The sequence below is a fragment of the Pleuronectes platessa genome, chromosome 11 (assembly GCF_947347685.1).
Source record: "Pleuronectes platessa chromosome 11, fPlePla1.1, whole genome shotgun sequence".
Lineage (NCBI taxonomy): Eukaryota > Metazoa > Chordata > Actinopteri > Pleuronectiformes > Pleuronectidae > Pleuronectes > Pleuronectes platessa.
The window spans coordinates 19,764,244-19,788,741 of NC_070636.1; the positions used below are offsets into that span (position 1 = coordinate 19,764,244).

General features: G+C 39.6%; 1 protein-coding gene across 1 annotated transcript in view; it reads left to right on the forward strand.

Annotated features, from left to right (window-relative positions):
* alk (ALK receptor tyrosine kinase) overlaps positions 1 to 24,498 on the forward strand; it is a 359,720-nt gene that overhangs the window by 134,284 nt on the left and 200,938 nt on the right. Inside the window, exon 2 of the mRNA XM_053435382.1 lies at positions 20,497 to 20,607. Coding sequence (XP_053291357.1) covers positions 20,497 to 20,607 — 111 coding nt within the window. The remainder of the gene's footprint in view (positions 1 to 20,496; positions 20,608 to 24,498) is intronic.

The window sequence follows — 24,498 nt, forward strand, 5'->3', positions numbered from 1 at the left end:
CCTTTCCTCCGTGTCACTCCTGCTTCTCTCCTTTTCTCCTTGTCACTCCTGCTTCTCTCCTTTCCTCCGTGTCACTCCTGCTTCTCTCCTTTTCTCCTTGTCACTCCTGCTTCTCTCCTTTTCTCCGTGTCACTCCTGCTACTCTCCTTTTCTCCGTCACTCCTGCTTCTCTCCTTCTCGCCGTGTCACTCCTGCTTCTCTCCTTTCCTCCGTGTCACTCCTGCTTCTCTCTTTTCCTCCGTGTCACTCCTGCTTCTCTCCTTTCCTCCGTGTCACTCCTGCTTCTCTCCTTTTCTCCTTGTCACTCCTGCTTCTCTCCTTGTCTCCTTGTCACTCCTGCTACTCTCCTTTCCTCCGTGTCACTCCTGCTTCTCTCCTTGTCTCCGTGTCACTCCTGCTTCTCTCCTTTTCTCCTTGTCACTCCTGCTACTCTCCTTTTCTCCGTGTCACTCCTGCTTCTCTCCTTTTCTCCGTGTCACTCCTGCTTCTCTCCTTTCCTCCGTGTCACTCCTGCTTCTCTCCTTTTCTCCTTGTCACTCCTGCTACTCTCCTTTTCTCCGTGTCACTCCTGCTTCTCTCCTTTTCTCCGTGTCACTCCTGCTTCTCTCCTTTTCTCCGTGTCACTCCTGCTTCCCTCCTTTTCTCCGTGTCACTCCTCCGTATCTCTCCCTGTGACTTCTCTACCTGTATCGCTATTTTGCTTTTACTTTCTACCGTATTCTCTTGTGTAACTTGCCGCTAACGCTCTCACCTGTCTGCACCGTAGAGTCGCAATGTTTACCGCCTTGAATGCAACGACTTGATTGGCTTAGTAGTATCACGTGGGATAGCTTAATTCGAATGCCATTGGTCAATGCGTTTCCTCATCCACTAAACCACTACCGTAATGACTACAAAAGATGAGCCGGTTAAAAATGAAGCTGACATTTTTACAGAGAAATAAAAAATACACCTACATTATAAAACCTGGAAATACATATATGAATAAAAACAGATAATTGTGTCACAGTACATGAAGTGAATAAGATGTAAATGATGATGATTCTACCTTTGCAAAGGTTAATTGACTGACACATTCTTCTTTTAAAACACTTTCTTTGTTTGCGCATATCAAACAGAATACAGTATGAAGCAAATCATTCATGACCAAACGATACAATGCAATTTTACAGTCCAAAAATCTGTCAAATTAAACATCAGTCAAATTACAAAAACTGACTAGTTGGATCAATCTTTAACTTTAGTCGGTAACTTTAATCCTGGGTAACAGAAAATAATTCTTCAAATACAATAGTGTGTGCTCACTTAAGCTTTTTTGTACAGGGTCAATGTCAATTATCTACAAATTAAATAAAATCATAAAATAAGTATAAAGTCTGAGGATCTTCAACCACGTCAACTTTGTTCACGACTCAGGTAACCAGAGCGACGCTGCCTAAACATGTGACCTGAACAGACCCATCATGCAGGTGTGTCAGAGAGGACAGCAACGTTAAGCTAACCGCTAATGTCACTCAGTTTGTTTGTCAACTATTCCACATTCAAACCATTTATAAGTAATACTATCTCGATGAAAAGAAGACAAGAAGTTGAAATCTTCACTTGGAAGTTTTTAAACTCTGCAACTGTGGACTGTTTTTAACCGGAGGATGTCTTCTGTGAGGGAGGCAGACATGAGCGCTAGCAAGGAGCGTCCATCCACCGGGCTAGCTGCTGCAGTAAACCTGACAACTCATGCTCGTGCAGTCCGGTATTTGTTTAAGTTATTGGATAATATCTTAAAGCAGTGTATAAGGTATAAGGTTAGAAAGGGTCCAGTGATGTGGTGCACATGTTTTTAAGCTAATATTAGGGTTGGCTAAAGGGCTAGCTCCAGATGTTTCCTGCATCCATAGAATTCATGGTTTTAGCAGATTTAGTATTAAATATAAGGAATGAGGTATATATAATTCCATAGAAACATCAACAAGTGATTCAGAAGTGCCCTCCCCCCCGTCTCTTCTTCTCTTTCTTCTTCTTCTTCTTCTCTGCTCAGTCTTTCCTAACTTGTCATGGACGTGTTACTTTCGTGCTTCAGGGCCGACACAAAATACAGTGATGGGGGATAATTTGTGTTTTTTGTTTTAACTCAGTATGTCAGCTCAATGCACTGACATAATTACAATTCATTATGAAGCACATAGGGGCGTAATGGTGCCCATTGTAGATGTGTATTATCTTAAATGTGTATTATTAACTCACCAATATAGGTTGACTTTAATCTTTGATCAGATCAGTGTTCTTTTGGACAGTTTTACTGTTATCCTGGGTAATAATTAATGGATATGGATGAAAAAGAATAAATCAGGAACACTGATTGCTGTCTTGTCTAAAATTGTCATGGCAGTGTTACTTTCATGCTTCAGGCCAGCGAAGGAGATAGAGGTTGGGGAACCATAATTCATTTAATTATTTCAAGCAATTATGTCTATTATCTTATAGTACCTATAATGGCCGAATGTGGCCTTAGTAGTGCTCAAGCCAGTTTGTCAGGGTGAAGCATTGAATATGTAACAATGTATCATATTTTATGTGATCAGTAGTAGTTAGCTTAATAACGAGTAGAAGAAATTAAGATTATTATTACTTTAATAGTCGTCTGGGGATTATATATGCACTAGGGAAGAACAAATCCAGTTTTGGTTTGGATCCGGATCAGGTGGCAATTACTCTCTCTAACATTTTTGTTAATTTCTCAGAAAGTAATTTTATGGATCTTGATGGGAAAAAATCTGGCATGTTTAGTGGACTGATGATCATGAGTATATGGAACTTGGATCCAATTAAAAAGCTGAATCTGGTGAATTTAAATGTGGTTTGATAAGGGGCATGATGGATGGGGGTCTGCACTGTCTGAGTGCCCTTCTAGTCACATGAGAGGGATTCAAATCTCATCTCCTGCATTGCCCAGTTCAACCTGGCATTGCCATTCGTCTCAGGTGATCCGCTCACAATTCTTAAGTGCTTATTCAGCCCCATCACTGGTCTGAGATGCATATGGCCTACATTTTAAGCAGTGTAAATGCAAATGTGTCCTTGACCACATATGAAAGACTGCCTACTCAGCTGACCGCCTCCAATATCTCCACTACATTAATTTATCTGTGGCCACATTTACACTATTTTAACAATGACTGTGGCACACTGCTTTTAAATATCTTATGGGTTTATTTGCATATAGAGAGGGTAGGTGAGATCTGATGAAAAGACACATTTGCAGACATTCGAATGCCAGATATAAACCTGTGACTTGTGATTGGTTCACCCAGGACACTCATTAACGTCAGGTCTAAACCAGTCCATTGTTAACCGATATTTTGTCAGTCTTTATGGTCTTTTTCTAGGGATACCTCTCCCTCTAACTTATGGCTACATCCATATTTATTTCATTTAAAAAGAAAGACAGGTTACACCACTGCTGTCTACAATAATAACTTTTGTATTGAATAAAAACATTTCATCAAAAAATCCTCCTTTATTAGGGTAAGTACTATTTGTTCTCTCTCCAGAGCAGAAGCAGTTTAGTTTTCCCAATTAATTTGGCTTAGGTGCTACACAAAAATTGTAATAAAAACCTTGCTCTTGCAGACCCTCTCTATTTCTCTCCCTCTTTTTCCCTTCCTTCCTTCCACCCAAATCCCAAAACTGCAGTTCCCCTGGCACACATCACAGACATACCCGCACTCAGATCAGCCAGAATGTAGCACAAACTAGTCCTAATGACAGACTCGGACTGGGAGCAAATTCAACCTTCGTGTTTCCATGGGAAATTTATGTTTGCATGAATATTTAATAGAGAGTGGAAGCACCCTGCAAGCTAAACCAGGTGCAGCAGGAGGGTCGCCACATTGTGGAGGGAACTTTTTTACTCTCTATATTTTTTCTGTTGCGAGTGGTCTGCAGGTCAGCATACCTGCTAAATGATGAAAGCACTGAAAAAAAAAAACATTAATCATCACGTTATGTTACAATAGCCTCATTATCTGGTAAACATATAACTGTGAGAGATTTTTTTTGTTTTGTTAAATGGGAAAAAGTGATGTGAATGAAATATGACTCACTGCTTCCTTTCAGCAACAAGCTGAGACTGTGGCAGAAAGGAATTAAATTGCTGCACAGCTCATGAATACATATCCATCTGAGCTGTAGTCAGAAAAAGGAAACCTGCTTAAACCAGTTGTATTGAGCCAAGAGTAACTCCTCTGTTTTAACAACCCCACTATTACCTAAACACCATCACACATGTATTTACATCTCACCATTTGAAAAGTCATTTTCTTTCTTAGAACTGACAGCATGGTGAATAATCATCTGTGAATGATTAAATGTCTCGTTTCAATTTATATTTATTGAGAAGTAGGACAGATTGATGTGTGGGGCTGTATTCTAATAGTCATTACATTATTGATATTGTAACTTTGTTACAGTATTACAGCTCAATATTCCTGCTTTGTGCAATTCAGCATCCAAATATTGCATCAAGAGTGCATCTGGTGGCTACAGTAATGTTTTAAAATCAGAAAATAAAAACAACACATTATTTCTATACTTTTTAAATTGGCAAATTTATTCACTCGAAGCTCTTGAAGACATCTAACATGTCATTTAAAAGGCCGAGTCCAAGGCATTTAACCTCTAGTGCGGTTGTAAACACCTTACGAGTCGGTGGGGTCTCATGTGAGTCATTCACCCACCTGAACATCATTTGAGTCATTTGTATCACATGAGGCATGGGCAAAGTACAGCTCTGGTAATAACATCTGTCAGGGGAGATAAGATAACAAGTGGACAGTTCTAAGTTCATCTGTTCTCACCTGCTTTGTAAATGTCACCTGAATGTGTCTCCTGAGACCTCTTGTGACCACATCTCCAGTCCCTGCTCTATATGCAAATGCTCTGCATGTCTGTTTGCAAAGACCATAGGATGCTGTTTTTACCCAGTCTAAATATACACGTGTACATTATAAATGCATGTTGACATTGTGGTAAAGTGTGTGTGTCTTGAACTTTAGATGTAGATGGACTGCTGAATCCTTTCCTGATGAATCAGCTCTTCTGTGTTGTGCCATATGCTTTTGAAGCAGGTGCTTTGTTCCCCCAATGGACAGGTCTGTGCATTCCTCAGTGATTTGAACGAAGTATACTACATAGCTATGCGTGTCGTGGTGCTTTGTCCTCATGTCGGACAAGTTTAAGCCTCGGGCTGTTAGTGGACCTGAAGTGCACAGGGATGTGGTGTATAGCAAAGATTCTCCTGAGTGCATGATGCTCCAACAGTGTAAGGAATGACAATGTTCTTCATTCTGTATAGTGACAAAGGCCCAGTTACAAGTAAACAACATTTGATGCAGTTCCCTGATGTGATCTTGTTCTTTCTCCTTCCTCTCTGTCCTTGTGGACGCGTTCGGAGACGGGTTGTGTGAGGTTCTGATAACCCCTAGCTTGTGCACCAGTGGGTGGTGAGAATTAAAGAGTATGTATTGATCTGTGTTTGTGGTTCAGGTGGTAGTCAAACAGAGGTTGAGCAGTTCGACCTCTACCTGACTACCACCAATTCCATTATAATTAAGTTTTTTTCGACGGAGAGAAGAACGGCTGTGCCATGGGCATCACCAGGATCTCCACTAGAGGTCAATGGCTAAGAAGTAGAAATTCCAGCCCCCAGTTCAATTTAGGTACGTGAATGATACCTGGGTCAGAATCAAACAAAGGAACCAGTCACAAACCATGTCAGTACAGTGACAGACGGTAACATGAAGTTCACAGGGGCGGATGTGAGGGTAAAATAGTCAGGACTTCTTCGACTGTGCAGTGCACCTTGAAGATGACAGAATCCATGACATTGAATTATACTGAAAAACTCAAGCAAGTCCAGATGTCTTCATGTTTCCCTTAGAAATACAGGTGAGCCTTCAAAGTAGCCAGAGGAACGTGTAGGACACCTGCTTAGACATAGCTCCACTGTAGAGATGTCAAGGGACAAACTGTTGAGAGGCAACAGAGATGATGCAGTGGAGGTACATGTCCTGCTGGGGTGGAGGGGATTCAAACAGAAAAAGGAGCAGGTAAGAGTCAGATTTCATGGGGAGGGTCAGAAAAGGCAGCTGGAAGCATTGACTGGCACAAAAAGAGATTGTGTGTGTGGGTGGGTGGGAAAGAGAGAGGACAAACAAGCGAACATGGTGAAAACAAGAAAAGAAGGAGAAAAGTCAGGTCCAGAGATGGACAAGATTTATAGAGAACCATTTTAGATTTGAAAAGTCTGCCAGCATTACATTAACTTTAGTGATTATAGGGGCAGGCATTGTGGTAAACAACGTCCACTTTGATACAGCCGCAGCTCCTTCTTGATGAATTGTGTTTGTTAGTGGGGCCTTGTGCTGAATGCATGTGACACATCCAATATGTTGCAATGATTCAATGGGTAGAGGAAGGGACAGTGCATGTCTGTGGATATTGTGTGGCAGCTTTAGATTTGTGCTGACGTTCAGAGAAACTGTCAGTGTCAGGCCAGTCAGCTCAGGTAATGTTTGAGTCTCCTGTTGAATGATGTTTTCTTGTTTGATCTGTGACTTGCAGCAAAGACATAAAAATTGTCATAGCATGTTAGAGATTTTCCCGCTGCGTCGCAATGCAGTTTTAAGGACACATACACAGAACTTCTGCGAGAATGTAAGTCTGTGTTCTGAATTAATGGAAAGACCTGCGAAAGGAAACGTGTAGGTGTCTCAGAGAGGGAGCTAAGGTTTGCACATTACCTCTTTAAGACATGGCCAAAATAGCTCATTTGTAGTCCCCTATCAACGTTTTACACATTTTGTCAAAATAGATTTCCTCTATGCATGAAGAAGTATTTGTATCACGTATTATATGAAATAGGTATAATAATGTGCTTAATGATCATTACCAAGGTCAGCACATTTAAATGTTTAAACTTTTCCAAGGGTAGAGATGAAATCCTACTTCATTAGTTTGAGAGAAAGTGCTTTGAATAGGTTTGTACTGTTAGTATCTTAGCAGTTGTGTGGTATACTGTATATTTACCAATATGCATTAAAATGACAGAAATATTTGGACAGTTAAAAATGTTTCTGTAGACTCAGAGATTTAGGACTTTTCAACATGAAATAAAATAATACACACAAGCATTAGTGTGAATATTGGTGGCTGTGGCTAAGGAGATAGAACGTGTCATCCACTAACCACAGGATCGGTAGGTCAATCTCAGTCACCCAAAAAAGTGTCCTTGGGCAAGATACTGAACCCCAAATTGATCCTGACGGCTGTGCTGGCAGTGTATGAGTTATGTAGGGGGACACACACACAAAGATGTCCTGTATAATATGTGTGTGAATGGTTTACTGAATGGCAAAACTACTTTAAAGCATTATAGTCAAGACCAGACAAGCGCAGACCATTTACTACATTAAGGTGCCAGACCTCAGTTTTACATCAGTATAGAAAGAACTTTGTGGGAGATATTGCCTTTCAAAGGTAGCAGTGTTGACTGTATGTGTTTGTTTGTGCATTAACCCGTCGTAAGAGATTCAACTTGTCAACATAGCAGACTGATGGTTTTTGCTTTTGTGTTGATTTGGTTTGGTTCATTGTAGAAATATGTTGGTCATGTTTTCCAGTGTCCTTTACTGATTCATAATTGTTCAGGATGTTTGTAGAATGAGCTTATCGGTCCAAACATGACTGATAGAGAGTGAACTTTTATGAGGGAAACAAATGCAATCCACTGCAGTGACTATACGTAATACTAGTCATAGTACTAGTGATATTTTTTATCAGGGAAATATCTCTGGGGTGGTAGTACATAACCTTGCACACATGTACATCCGCATTAAAATCATATATATACATACCAGATTATGTTTCCTCCTGCATATACCTCTGTCAGCGTGAAACTAACACCAAGAAAGGATCAACTCATTTGAATCCCTGAAAGATGGCTCTGATCCCTCTGACACACGCTGTCATGTAAGACACATGTAGCTGCCACTCTAGCTAGTGGGTTCCTTTAGTGATATGAAGGAGAAAGTTTGATGAGATGGTTGATCATCTGAAATGATTCACTGTGTCCAGAGGAAAGAGGAGAAGTAGACTTACCTCTTTCTTTATATATATTATTGATTTTTTTTATGTGTAATCACTGAATTGGCAGAAATCAGGTGTCTGACACATGAACTGTAACTAAGATCACTTGCATGACAAGCTGGTTTGGAATAAGCATCCATGGTTCTTTTCATCATTAAACGCTGTAGGTCATTAGATCCAAGATTATGCCAACAGGGCGGCACAATATGGAACCGACCTGTAATTCCTCAATAAGCAGAAATGCTAATGTGACCCCCATACATACAACCGAGAAGCATTAGATGCTATTTTAACCACAGCTTGCTTGGGTGTGACAGAATATCTGTCTGTGATGTTGTTGCCAGGTTACAGAGCAGGAAGCAGGAGGAGGCCGGAAATCAAAGTAAAATTTAAAAAATTACCTTTTACCCATCTCTGAAACCCCCCTATCAAAAGAAACAGATTGTGAAACTTGTGTGTTAAACTGATTATTCACATTCTGAAAGTATTGGAGACATTTAATATAAAGCGTACTGCAAAAGTCAATATCCAAAGGTCCTCAAGACCTTATTAGTGTTTTAAAAAACAGGCCTTGTCCTTATTATATCCACTTTAGTTATGCTTGTTTTTGTGGTTACATATTTATGAGCAAGCAGGATTTCAGATGTCTGTCATTTTGAAAATCATGTCATCGCAGTAGGAGTACACACAGGTCGTGCGGCTGTTTAATGAAAAGAGCTCTCTCTCCATTCAATGTGTGTGTTCACACTGACATGACGTCAGTCCCTAGGAATTGGGACACAGCTCTCTTCGTCATCAGCAGCCAGCCAACGTTATTACAGTGACAAACACTTTCAACTAACAACCGTTATCAACTTACATTGGAACAGTGAAACATCTGACAACTGCAGGAAAGACAGGACACGTGTTTTAACTACAGAGAGAGCGAGTCTCTCGTCTAAACAGACAGTGGGCGCCAGTCTCCCCATTCCGTATGAATGTGTATTTGAATAGGTGAGTGGCAAGAAAACTGTATTGTCAAGCGCGTTGAGCCATCATCAAGACTAAAGCCCTGTATCAGACCATATTATGTGTTTGAGGCCTGGAATTATCATTGCTAAGATTTTTCTTTAGAGGTATTCCCTCCCAAACATAATTACATTTTGTTTATCCCTGATTTCATTATATTGCATTAGATATGTTGGAGCTACCAGATAATCAGCTGACCTGTTAATACTGCTTTCATCATGTAATTTAAGGTGACAGTTCCTTTAAAGAGAAACAAAGGGATTTATCTCCACGTCTTTTGTTGAAGATGAAACAAGGCATATCCAACAGTATATGCCTTTGTCAGTCATTATGTATGTGGGTGTGTGTGTGTTTGGCACATAATTCATCCTTGAATCTGTTTGCTAGGAGGTTTGTAAAAAGAGTGATGAGGAGCCCTACACTGGCAGTAGCTTTGTTAGAGCCAAGAGCAGAGCAGTAGAATTATTTTTCTGCAGTCCTGTTATATTTACTTACACATCGGCGTGATAAACATAAGATCAAAATAAATTATTCTATTGCCTGCCTGTTTGATTTTAACTTAATGTCGATTTTTCACTCTCAAAAGTGTTTGGGTTCCTGTGCCCCTAAAACTGATTTTAAGTCAGTCGGTGCAAGAAAACTACAGTATTATCTGCTCTATTCTCAGCCCTTATGCATAGAGGAGGTTTTGAAACTTGCTCTCTCATGAATGTTTAATTTGTGGATGAAATATCAAACCAGCCAGCTCATCATACTTTCCTCTCACTCTCACACACACCATGTTTTCCTTTGGGTCATCGTGGTAGTCTGTTACAATGGTAAGATACACAGGTAACATGTAGTTCCCACTGGTCTCACCTTCTCTTTTCTCTAGACATAAAACCCATTTATCTTATTTTCTTGTATCGGCTGTGGCGTCCATGTTCGATACTCTATTTGGTGATACAATCGTAAACAGAAAATGGCTGCTCCATGCAGAGCCAGTAGCTAAGTCCGACTATGTGACGAGAGTAGATTAAACTGTACAGGCGGACGATTTGGTGTCAAAGCGAAGAACAAAACGCCTACTATGCAAGATTTCTGATTTTATTCCAAATGCAAGTGAGCTGGAGAAAGAGCACAATGCGCACAGTTCTACAATGACGCTTGAAAAGTAAATTAAGATCTTGCCTGGGTACTTTCATGATCTATGGAAACAAACCTCTCAGTGTTTAACGGCAACCATGATCTGATCCCATCCTCACGATTCTTGGCCACATGTTGGTCCTCTCACAATGCTTCAGCCTGAGGTTTGTTTTGAGCACTTTAATCTTTTGTGGCTTTCTTCCATAAAGTCACTTTGCCTTTTTTCTGTGACTATTGCGTAGGTGGTAGAAGAGGTTACTGGTGTTGTGTCTGTTGTGAGGACAGCTCTGTGGCATGATTTGGAAGTTTAGTTTTCTGGTCCATGCAAGACTTTTAAAACCAGAAGCACGTCCATGAAACAACAGCAGGCCTTGTTACAGATCCCATTCCCATTTTTCAGTACTTAACTTTCTCTATAGGAGGAGCACTTGCATTTTTGTTTTGTACTTAGTCCATAACTTCCCGTAAATATTTGTAATTCATATACTGTTTCAGACGCGCCAAAAATTTTACATTCTGTTTTCACAGACAAAAATCAAGTTGGAAATTATTTTAAATGCACCTTATGGCTGGGTCATAGCTAGAAAACGCTAATGACGACGAAACAGTGAAAAAAAACTATTCTATCTTTGAAGTTGTCTATATGTCCATTAATATATGTTGTATGCTGTATTAGCACTCCTGTAATCATAATTCTGAAAAAGGAGTGAGTTCCATGGCTGTAGTAATTTGTTACCTCCGCTAAGGAGGTCATGTTTTTATTGCCGTTTGTTGCTTAGTTGGATTCCTCAAAAACTACTACTTGGACTAGACCTTGACAGAAGGGCAAGACTTAGACATGGCAAGATAGGTCTCTAGCCATGGTGTAAGTATGCGCTCCGAGTTTCCTTCAAGTTCAATATATTTCTCATGGTATTTGAATACATACATTCTGCATTAATTGAATCTTTGCAGTCCTTGTTTGCAGTGTAACCATGGACGTACATAACTACCGCTGGGATACTTTGACTCTGTAGAAAACAAAATAATGTGATTCTCTGGGCAAGCTCTGGAGGAAAAAGTACTAGATTTGTAGAAGTTAATTTGTAACAGTACTTGGAGATCATCATAGATAATAAATTAAAATGTGTTTCATGCCTCTGTGTTCAGATCTGTCTCACTTTGATCCATCACTCTGAGAAGAGCTTAGTACCTTAATTGACTCCATGAGCTGTGTCACAGCCTCTGCTGCTGCTGCCGCTGCTGCTGTTGACTGTTTGCAAGCAGCCAAGCTAGTGGGATGAACGCAACTGCTTTCTGTTGTTTTCAGAGCTCCGGCAATCACCTGTCTCTTCGATTTCTCCTGGTGTCTTTGGCTCACATCTGTCTCTCAGTGGAAACCTCTGCTCGAAGGCTTTGTCCTAGCCATAGTCCCACATTAACATACCACAGATGAAGGTTCATGCAGAAGCCACTATCATTATGTGATGGATGGGAAAGAGTATAATCCCTGACTCGTTGGTGCTGCTAGAACCTAGATTCATACGAGGAGAACAGTTTTTCTGCAAAATCTTTGTTTTTCTGCAATAGTAAATGCATAAGTTCATACTGGGCCATGCCCAACAGACATATGCATAGAGGTAGGTTACATAATTGATCATATTAGCTTCCATCAATAAATCAGACCCCCTGTGCCACAAACTATTTTGCAGGGCCTTGCAAATGAGATACCCCAGTGAATGATTCATTATAATACATTATTTGTGAATACCGGGCTGTCTCCTATGTTAACAGGTGTTGCTGTGCGTTTCAGAGCTCAACTGTGTAGACGATCTTCAAAGAAAAAAAGTGGCATCAGTGTACAACAGTAAAGTCATTTTTCTCTAATGAGCATCAGTGAGGCCCAGTTGACATCTTCATTGTCACAATGCAGCCCTTTCTTCTCCTGGATAATGGGTTCCGACTGCAGCCTTATGATCCATCTCTTTGATAAAATCATTTGGTTTTCGCCTTGAGAGACAAAACAGTGCTTGATCTCATTCTGAATCCCGGGTACACATGTCAAATGGAAGTACATTACCTACGGGAGCCTCTCAAGTGCTGTCAGAGGGCATTCTTGTGGTGGTGTTTCAGGGGCTGGTGTTTGGCATCGCTGGTATTTCATCATATGTCGTGAGACTCTCAGTTCATTGCAGGGTTTTCTGAATATTAATTTCATTTATAAGGGCTACATCAAAAGCAAAAATACAATATACAGTATATGTGAAACTACTGTACTTATACTCTGTTAGACTCAATCCAATGTTTTAGCTTTAAAATGTATTCCTGAATATATTTTATATAATTTTATGGCTGACTATTATTACTAGATAAGTTTCGGTTGTAAACACACTTTTTATTGTGTGTGTGCTAGACATTGTGTGCATAGCCTTTTATAGACAGTCTTTATAAATGCAAAACGCAATACAAATTTGATGTTTTTCAGAAAATGAAACTGAATATACTTAATTATTGTTCATGTGTTTGGTTTACATAGAAGTTTGAATGATTTACTTAACTGATGTTATTATTTTTTTCATACATTGCATGTCGGCTATTTCAGCGTTCTGTCAGGCAATCAACACAATCTTCAGACACAAGCTCACAACTTTTCAAAGGAAAAGCTCTGTATTTTAGATCAATATAAAGCATTACAACAAGAAAACAAATGGGCTTGTTATTTGATGAGAAATTGCTCAAGAGAAAGTGATTCTATGAGTGTTTTGTCGCGATGGAGCTCAGCAGTCTGTTTCCGTCTGATATGTTGGAATAAAAATCAAAATAATCAAATTTATCTGGCAGAGATTTTTGAACTGCTGTTTGACCTAGTTTCCAACCACTGCTTTATTTGATCCGAGGATGTAGAGGAAGACATCTTCAACTCGCTCCACAGACTGAAAACAACTTCCTCCCCCCCTGACTGCTAGAGAGCTCTGCTTGGCTGCTTATTAAATTTCAATTAATATTAACACTTTTGTCCAAATCACTTAAAAACCAGGTACTGCACTTTCTCTGGCAATTTACAATGGATATGCTAAGTGTGAAGCCGATTACAGGATTGTTCACGAGATACAATATGCGTTCCACATATAGATTGAAAAACAAAAAGACAAACGAACATTTGTGGTATTAGAAGATAGATGGTAACATCCCGTTGTTGTTTTTTTTCAAAATGTTTTATTCCATGGCAACTCTACAAGAGCCTGAAGTGGGTTTGATGAGACTCGTGCATTATTAGTGTCCTTTATTCAGCTTTTTCTTGTTTTTTGGTGGGGCTGCACTCTGACTTTATAAGCTGCATCCTACAGTTGAAGCAAAATCCCTGCTTGTTTTCAGGACAAGATTTATGCCACAAAACAAAATGTAGCAACATCTTATGAGAAACGTGGAAAGCCTCTTATAAACAATCCCCACTTAAAGCTACAACAAGTGTTGTGGGTGGCACATTAGCATGAACCCTCTAAATCTGACTACTGTGTTTAACCCTGTCTAACGTTGGTCGCTAGTCATTAACATGAAACTAGGGGAATTTTGACACCTCTATCAATGTAGATGAGACCTTTATGAATTATTTAGTGTCACCACAATCACAACTGTATGATTGTTAAATTGGTTTCACCTCTGGTTCTTTTGGTAGATCAGGTGAAAAGTGTGTGTGTGTGTGTGTGTGTGTGTGTGTGTGTGTGTGTGTGTATATGCTTGCTTTCTATTGGGAGGGGGTTGGCGAGGGACGTTTCTGCAATTCTGTGAAGGTCTTAATGAAAGTCGGAGTGCTTAGTGGACATGAGGGTTCCTCTGATGGAAATCAATGCCGTCTTTTGTAGCGGAGAGAGAGCAGCCGATACAAGGCCTCAGCTGCCTGATGTGGTGCTGGCAGACTCGGACGAGCATTTAATGACGCGTCACTAGGCCGGACAGGTAATCAATTTATTTAGGCAGTAATGTATGTATCCCAAAGTAAATCTTTAATTAATTGCCAAAAAGAAGAGGACCATTCTGATGGCGGAGGCCAAGAAGGATGAAAGTCCAGCTGTGTAAACACTGCGTTTCCTCATTTCCCTTCTAATTAGCTGTAAGTGCTCGATACTTTGTATGTGACCAACATATTAGAAATGTCTCCTCAGCTGGCAAGTGTTTGAGTATCCTTCTGAATTCAGCTCAGACCACCAACTTCCAGGCTTAACAGCTACAGATCCTCGACCTATGCACTTGCTCTGCTTCGTCTCTTCATGGGTAATTGTCTACATTTCTGGATCATTGCGCTGTCATGAAACTAACCCCACATGCACCACATACATCATGTATAGTATTGTCACCGACAAAAGCATATCTCCTCTACTTTGAGCTTGCACCGTGTGTCTCTACTTTCTGCTTTAGTATATTTGTAAGGATCATGCCCCTCTTTGAAATTATTCTTTTGAATCCAAAAAGAGAGGGACGTAGAGGACTCAGGGAGATGTGGAGTACGTTCATGCATAGCCATGTTAAAGTGACAGGTTGAGTCAAGCATCATTGATTAATCCACTTGACATCTGAAGGATTTCAGAGAGTGGGTGGGACAGAATTAGACTGTTTGCTGTGGTGATTCGTACATGAATTACTGACTGTGGACAAGGGGATACTGTACATGTGTGTGATGCACATATGTTTGTTGGGTTGAAACATGTTTTCCTTGAGTAGCTTTTGAACAAGCTAATTACAGCTAGGATTTTCAGCGGGACACAAATGAAATACAATGCTAAATTATTGAAAGCTGCGGTAAAATTAACATATTTCTCCAGGGTTGTGTGGACATGTTAATGGTTGGATTTAAAAGTTTAAAGAGATTCTGCGAGATTAAATGGGTTTGTTGAGCTGTAAACTAAATGGTCTGACTGTTTTTCAGTGAATTACTTCAATGCAGGTTGGAATATTATATTGAAGACATTTATACAAAAATCTACATTTATGGGTTGAACATCGCTCATAACTAAACCCAATGTTTCAAATCGTTTTGTACCTTGCAGATGTAAGTAAGTCAACCATTTACCAACCTTCTGAGTGGAGCGTAGGAGGTCAGCTAGATATGGTGGTGCAAGGGCTTACCATATGTTTGCAGTGGTCCTAAGCTATTTAACTTTCATTCATTGCCAGACATGTTGAGTTGTGTTTTATGAAATTGTCATAGCCCATCAAACAGTATTACTAAGATGTCAACATGTTGCATTTCAGAAAATAGAAACCTTGCTTTGCTCAACATATGTAAACAATATCCTGGAAGAATTTCAAAGAATCTTGAATCAGCTTTGTTTTATGAAAACAAATTTTAATTAGCTTTTCTTTTACGTCATATTCATTACCACAGTCAGACATGACTACAGGGCTGCATCAAATTATGACTTTAATTAAGGATTTTCCTTGCTACAAATTTCTCTAACAAACAACTACTTGTTTCGTCTGTAAAATATCAGAACATTGAAAAAAAAAAAATTCATTGTAATTTACCACAACACTAGCTAATCTATTTAGTTCAGTAGTTTTAATTGACGAGCAGTTTCCGTTTCAGAGATCGGCATACTTTAAAGACAAAGACTAAATGTAACATCCTTGGAGTGAGAAGCCTGCTCTAAGGAATATTCATGGATCTCGATGAACAGCATTATGCATATGGGTGTGTGTGATTTGATTGAATTGAAGGGGACCGTTGGGCTTTAGGGGAGATACGTATGTTCACTCTGCTGACTGACAAACTAGTTTTCTATTACTTGTCTTGGACAAAGAATATGGTACCATCAAGGATAAAAATCTGCTAAAATATGACGACTTCTATATTTATATATAGACTATTCCTTTACGAATATGAATGTTGCTATTTTTCTTGCAAAATAAATAAAACTGTCATTTAATGGTGTAGCTGTAGTTCATCATTATGTTCATATGTAAGGCTGTGTCAGCTTTATTTTACATCTGCTTTCTCCATGACCTTTAGTTCTTCAAATGTGAGCTGAGGACTACAACAAAAGCTAACTCAGCAGTGTGATAAAGAACCTTAGTTGTTTTCCTTCTCAGTCGCTACCTCTAACTCCTGTGGGTCCCTCTGATGTGTTTCCAGGCCAGCAACAGAGGATAGTTAATCACCCGTACATGTTTTGTATCTTACCCAGGTGTCTCCTTTCAGTTGGACCTATCCAACATAGCATGTCTTGATGAAATTCAGTGAACTAGCTTAGCTGGCTCCTTTTTGAATGCAGAGATGGTTCTGCTGCGAGCTCAATGCAGCTGTGATCTCCTCATCCTAGCCTATAAGACTGAGCTAATACAATTATAAGAGACACCTCTATATGATTTGAGAGCTTGTTTTCATACATGAGGTTTGGAACATGGATCATAGTGTTGTGTTCAGAGTCAGTGCCCTGTTTATTGCAATAGTACATTGTCTTTACAACTACTGGCCCAATACCAGTTATTGACTTATGAAAAAAGAAAAAATGAATTTCGGGAACTGCTAGCCGTGCTACTACAATCCCTGCCTCAGGCATTCTTGACCTATTCATAGAGTACAGGGAAAAGTCACCTTATATGAGGGCATATTGCCAACCTGCCCCGTAAACAGCCACAAATACCACTCCTATGAAAATGACTCAGGCAGCCAACTTCTCCATCCTCAGTTGTCAGACAGTCAGAAAGCTAGCAACATCTTCCAATAGCTATAAGTCAGCCAGACAGCTCCAGCTAGGCCATCATTTATGGGGAGGTGCAGGAGTTGTAACCACCCTAATAATAAATACTGGCCAGTAAAACCCCACCTCAATAATCATACTGTCACTCTGAATAAAAACGAATTGGCTGTTAAAAACATAATTGAGTGTTTCGTAATCTCGAATCAATTTAATTTACAGCACCAACAAATAATAACTTTTTTCACCCTGATTTTATTGTTGCTTTTCTTGTCACAGGCGAGTTTTTATTCTATGGTAAATATGACATATAAATAATAATAATTTCTTAGGTTTATCAAGGGATTATTAATAATAATAATTTAGGAAGTATCCAGAGTTTTTGACCATGCCATTTGAGCTCGACCCCTCCAGTGTTAAAAAAAAATGTAAGGCTGTGTCAGCTATATTTTACATCTGCTTTCTCCATGACCTTTAGTTCTTCAAATGTGAGCTGAGGACTACAACCAAAGCTAACTCAGCAGTGTGATAAAGAACCTTAGTTGTTTTCCTTCTCAGTTCTCTTGAGCTCTCATATCAGCCTGCCATCTTAAACAGCATCCAACAAGCTCCTTTGTATGGACTACACTCTTCATACATGGCCATAATCCAGGAAAAGAAGGGGAATGAGCATGCACTGGTGTCCACATATAAAACAGCTGAGGCTCACCCAAGTCTTGACCAATTTTTCCCACTCAAACCTGTCGTAAGGACCCCAAGGGCACTTTCCTGATTTCATTGGCTCTGTCCTTCCAAAAATCTAATTAAACACAGCTCAGTTTTAGGCCGGGGCAAGAAGTAATTAATAGTTTAAGATAGATACATTTTCTTGTGCTTCAGTTTTAAAGGTTATGTTTATTTTTCATTCCTGGGTACTTGTTTCTTGGCTCTGTGATAAATCTTTTATCTTATCCTCAGCTATTTTTGGTCAAGTTCTTCCTTTTCATTTTACCTGCGACTACCTGCGGGATTTGATGTCACGATATTCTCCCACTTCATAATAAAACACACTGACATTGTGCTTGACCCTTTCTCCATCCTGTTCTGAGCCTATCTGTAAAGACTTTCAATGACTCAAGGTGTCAGTGTTTTTTTTATTTCTCCTCACAATTTTTTTTAATACTTGAAGCAGACAGACATCCTTTTGTAAAGGTTACAGGTTAAATGATTTTATATTGAACATTTAAACAATTCAGTGAATTGCTGGCTGCTTGCTCCCTCTGGCGTCTAGTTGTTTGGTACATGTAGAAGAACCAGAGCATTCTAAATAGGACTGGGCGATATGGCCTGTAACAAATATCGCTATAATTTTAGGCTATATCTAGATACAAGATATATATCTTTCTATTTTGGAGTGAGCAGTCTGCTGTGAGAGGTGCATGAGAAGAGAGAACCGATATAGTAATCTTATACATCGCATGTGGTGAAAGCCACGATACATTGAGTATATTGGATATATTGCCCACTCCTTATTGTTTCAGCATTAAACTGACAGGTTTCAGTTGTGTGTATTCATTATCACATTATTTGGTTGTTCTGGTGCAAGTGACTGATTCCCTCTGGATGTTCACTCTAAACTGGTTCTGTATTTTAAGGGCACGGAGCCTTTAATTGGTACTTAAAGAGACCAGGTCCTTGCTCTGCACTCCGTGTAAGTGTTTGAGTTTGGGACTCATCACTAGCGATGTTACATTCAAATGATCAGATTTATTTCAATGGCGATTTGGTACAAACAAAGGGAACCGAGTCGACCTTGAGCTGTATTTGTTGCGCCCAAAATGTCCCTGCCTGCCTTAATCCTCTCCCCTTTGTTTGGAAAGTGAGAACCATTCAGTCACAAGAGGTTGTTGTTTTGTACTAAGTGCCTAATGCCAAAATGGAGCGACATTTGGATGCATTTGTCAATAAAGCAAAGAGCAATACTTGCAAATGAAAGATAACATTTAAAACGGGGTCAACAAATAATCTTAATCTTAATGCTTAAAAATGGTGGAATGGTGGAATGGTCTAACGGCATCACTCAGTCAATCAGGAACAGACGTTCATCTTGATGGTGCTGGCCTCCAGCCATAGGAGCTAACGGAACAGGGCCATAAGATCCCTTTCAAGTAATTCCCATCTCTACTTACACACAAGCTCCTACACACAAGCACGCACACATTCATACTTACAAACATTCACACACACACACAGCAGACAGCAGGGCTGAGAAGCAACATGACACTGCGTGACAGGGCTTGGCGCTTACTCTTTCCTAGGGAGCACATGTGCTACAAAAATCGAAAGATAAGCAGCACATTAGAGACTTCATCGGCGCATTGAACATTTAATATAAACAAGTTTCTTACTTTTTAAAGGGATACAGGGAGACAGTTACAAGCACAATGATTTGAAATGCAAAAGCTCACCATTTATGATTTAAACTTAATTTATTTGTGACATTCCAATGATGTTTTCTAGTCCGATCTGATCTGAGACTTTTTGAATTATTTTGATTAAACAGCCTTTGTACCTTCCACATTGAAATAGTCCATGCTAACACATAATGATCACGCATGCCCCTAAAAATATACAGTGGACACTTTATTTTTTATTGTAGTGCTTTGCATAAGAGACACAGAAGTCAGTTAGTAGCAGAGGGGTTAGCATGTTGAATAACCACTAAAATGTATTCATGTATAATATGCTAATACTTGGTGTTTAAAATAAGCATTTGTCGTACATAATTCAGATATGGATAAGGGCCCTTGAAAATAATAGGAAAAAATCATCTGCCGTTCATCTGCTGTATATGTCAGTGGAAGTCATGCGGAGGAAGAATAAACCTTAAATACCATGTGTGTCTCCTTATGCAGGAACTACAATGTGTTCTGTTTAGTAGCGAAAGGCAGCGTTTACGATCAATCGCTCTTTAAGGCTCATTTGAAATGACTTTAGGATTTATGCAGGACTCTCCTTCCCAGGCAGTGGTGTATTAGTGTGTGACTTTGTTCTAATTATCCATAGACTAAGGACAAGGTGAGATAGATACTGTCTGGGTGTGTGTGTGTTTGGAAAGGTGTGAAAGTTTGGGATACAAGAAAGTATAAGAGAAAGTTGTTGCATCTATTTTACATCAGACCCGTGTTCGATCTTGTGATAATTGGTCTCTGAGTTCAGAAGGTGAGTTTCGAGCCAATACCCACAAGTACTCCACGGCCAATGGGAAAATAGTCTGTCAAAAAACCTGCGTACACCTGCTGCTTTTGTGTGAAAGTGGTTTTGGTGCAAAACCTGCAATGGGCTGGGCTTTGCAATGAAATGAGTGATGAGCGGTTTCAAGCTGTCAGATGAGACAACAGTAACATGGCAATAAGAGCAGCTACAGTTGTGAGGATTTGGACTAACAAATAAATGGAACCTCAGCTCGGAGGCTGACGCAACAGCAACCAGTCTACCCCCCCAAAACAGCACAGAGTAACCTTTATTTAATTGAATCCCTAAACATTTCAATAATGTTTTTTCACAGGTGAATCTTTGGCAGGCAGGACTGCTGCTGGCATTCCTAGAGGGTACTGGAACTTCTCCTGGGTGGCAGAAGATGACCTGAGCTTCCCAAACATTGCCCAGCCACTGTCAGGTGAGTTGGACACTGTCAGCCCAGCTCAGACAAATGGACAGGCCCTGACACCTCTCTCTTCCAAAATCATTTATTCCAAATGACCATGGCACCTGGCAGCAGCTCTCCATCAGCACACATGAATGTCTCTTTCTCACGTGTCTTCTGCCATCAACTATGCAACCATCACACAAAACTGGTTTGCTATTCATCTTACACATTTCTAAACATGTATTTGAAAAAAAACTATAAATGATTCTTACAGCATATTCAATATTTAAATGACTCCGAATAAAATTAAATATAAACTGGACGAGGACATTTCTACAATAAATGTGTGGTCTCAGACTCTCCGACCCAACTGTACTTCAGTGTCATGTTGTTAAATACATTGATATTATCTTAAAACTGTGATGTTAGAAATGTAAGGACAGAAGGCATAAGTATTTGAAGAGGACTGATTACTTTACCTATAGACTGTGGAGTTTTACAAAGCCATGGCAAATTATTAAACATTATTTTCTGTCTTTAAATCAAAGAAATCGAAGAATCTATTTGAAAAACATCATGAAACCGTTTACTGTATTTTAAAATCAGCCCTAAATGACTTAACACCGGAACAGATTGCAAATTATATCAACTTTAAATTGTACCTTGGATTCACTGTTATTTAAGATGACTTTACAGCTACTGATGCTGATGACCTTCCATGTCACCATGGATCGGGACTAATGAAATGCTTGACATAATCATTTATCTGATTTGTAAAAGCTGTATTCATATTAAGAACAGACATGACATTATTGAGTCAAAGTTAAATAATCTGATCCACCGGATTATGAGGTTTGCCCTTTATTCACATGGATCAATTTCTGGTTCAGTCTTAGTTCAGCCATATTTTGCAAACAGTAATCAAGCTGCTATGTTTTGGCGTTATCTTCAATGAGCTTAAAATGTCTAAATCATACATGCAAAAACAGGCTCTTAGGGGACCCATCCATTTTTTATAGGAAGAAAACATGAGTCCAAGTCCTTTTCTGCTCCACATCAACAACAAACAACACCAGCTTCAAAGTCCAAAATAGACCAGCAGCTGTGGACAGATTCTTTGCACAAATATAATGTTGAAGGATGGACACAACTTCAGCTTCACAAGCGCTTTATCCAACACCGAGCTAATGCATAGATTGTGACTCATCAGTGAATAGAAGATAAAAGTTGTGTATGTTGTGCAGTGGAGGGAAAAGGGCAATGGGGTCTCAAGCTGGCACGGATGACGTGTTAAAAGAAGTGAAATCTGACGAGCAGAGCCCTCGGTATGAGCATCTGCAAGTGCATCTGTTTCACGTCACTCGGAGGCAGCAGCTCCAGCATTAATCTTTTCATTCTCCTGCTTTCTAACCTCTTGGAGGGTGGCAGGTCATCCTGTAAATAATGGTTCAAAGTCCTGCATGCACCAAACTGTCACCCAACTGTTTATGAAAGACATTCTTGTCCGTGAATGCCTGGGACCATGCTCCAGCTGCCTGTGGCTGTGACAGCCTGCAGTGGACCAGGCCGTGATTGGTGTCAATTAGACAACTGATCACTAGACTGTTTTTGAGTGAATCAATCAGTCATGCACACAGCCGACTACATTTTTCTATTATTTCGTTCGATGAGAGCTCTGACCTCTAGCATGTTTGCCAACCAGAGGATGAGTTTGTTCTCTAGTGAACCGAGCGTGACGTAGCAGGAGCAGGAAGATTCAAATCTGGTTAGTAAAAGCCAGATGAGTACAAATGCTCCAAAGGACTTATAGCACAGTGATTATCACAAACTTGTAGACTGGTAGACCCAATGTTGAGACATATGTTGTACTTATTCTTTATCGTTCTTATTATTGTAGGTGTGTGTCTATTTATAAGAAGCTTTTAATCTAATGTTGCAATCTACAACTGTAGATACACAGACAGAAACTTAAGCAAAACAATAAGGAAAAAAACAACAAATATACAACATCATATATATATTTTATATATATATATATATATATACATACAAAATCAGGATAATGCGTAAAGTTTTTTATTATTAAGATAATTATTTAAAATTTATTTAATCATTATATTTTAAATATAATAATATCAAAATAGAAATGACAATGTCAGTGAATGGGTTTTAAAGCATTATATGGAGGTTATTTTATTTATTACAAATACTGGTTAATTGTATATACAATGGCTTTGACCTGTTAGAGAGAGCTGCTCGTGCCATTTCAAACTACATCTTTCCACCTTATTATTAATCCTAAAAGACTGATTCTCATCCAGCATAACTACTCAAAGCTTAGAGAGCCATACATATGCTGGATGTAAATCAGCAGATTTCCATATTGCAGGGGCTTTAGGAGTTTGGATGGTGCGGCATTATGTTCCAGAGGAGAGCTTCAGAGGACACAAAGAAAAAGATTTGGAAGAGGACGGGTCACAACAACCTAGCGCGGTGAACATGGCTTTAGGCTGCAGTGATAGATCTCAGCTGTCCCAACAGCATCTGCTGTCCGCTGGCATTTATTACCTACCATAAAAGCCAAAAAAGACTGACTGGACACTTGCCACCAGCTGCCCTCAAACTCTCCCTCCCTCCTGCTTCTCCTCTTCCCTCAGCAGTCTTTAGCTGCTGGGGCTACAGGGTGTGATAACGTCCTTTTTTGCATTTCAGTGCAGGTAACTAGACTTCATTGACATTACTGTTTGTCAGTAATGTCAGAGCCTCCCGACCCGAAATCTCTTCGACCTACAGCTACACCATTTTCTTCCCTAAGGGGGTAGCAGCTGGGCAGTTTAGTGAAACCTTTCCAATGAGCCATCTTCCCCTCATCTCCAGACCTTTTTACTGAACTAGATGGATTGTCCTGGTTCAGATGTGGCTGCCAGCTGTAACATAGGCACTCAGATGGATGCTAGCCACTTGAGGAGTTGCCGTGCTGTACAATAGAACATCTGCCTCACTCAGCTGGTAGTGCTGTTTTTGTGTAATGAGACACAGCGGTGGAATAAAACATATTTGCAATGGCAGGAGGTATAAAAGATAGAGCAGCGGTGTAGGTGCTTAAATATGGAATCCTCCTAGAGTCGCATCATTCAGCCCTTCCAACGCCACCAGTCTGCACATTTTTCCATTCCCACAGCCTTTTATTGTTGTGGAGGAGGTTTAAATCAAGGTCAAATCAGCACTTGTATGCTTGAGAGACTAGTTTTAACAACAACCCCCAAAAAATGCACATTCAAATGGTTTTTAATATCTTTCAGTATTCATACACTGGATGTCAATATTGATACTTTACATATATCAGGAATAAAAGAGATGAAAGATACAAAATAATGCAATTATTCACAGAAACATCTGCTCATTGCTGATTGAATCTAAGCTAAGTTGTTAATGTGATAAAGATCCAACAAACAAACTCAACCATGGAAATATTTTTCCCAAAAATGTGGCACAAGCTCTTTTCCAGGTGGCAGTCAATATCTGCGTATACTGCTGATCCACTAAGTCACAGATGCCTCTGAAGTATTTCATTTGTTTAAAGACACTCTGGATTGAGGCACCAATTAAGAAAAATGCATTTCAGACAAGGACATCTGTTTTGGATGGAAATTCAATTCAAACATTAATGAAATTTGCAAACAGTTTTTCTCTACCAGCAGAGACTCTAAGTTGTTATTGACTGAAAGAGTCGAGAAATCTCCAACTGTTTTAATGATTTTGAACATTTTTTAACATACTGTAAGTCAAAGGGCGTCTTATGGTTTGGGCTTTGTCAGCAGTTCCTCTAATATTTTGAAGGCCTTAGAGGGTTTGTTATGAAGAATTTATCTCGACCCCCTGCCAGCATGCCGCCTTTATAGTATTGCTAGAGTGCAGGCT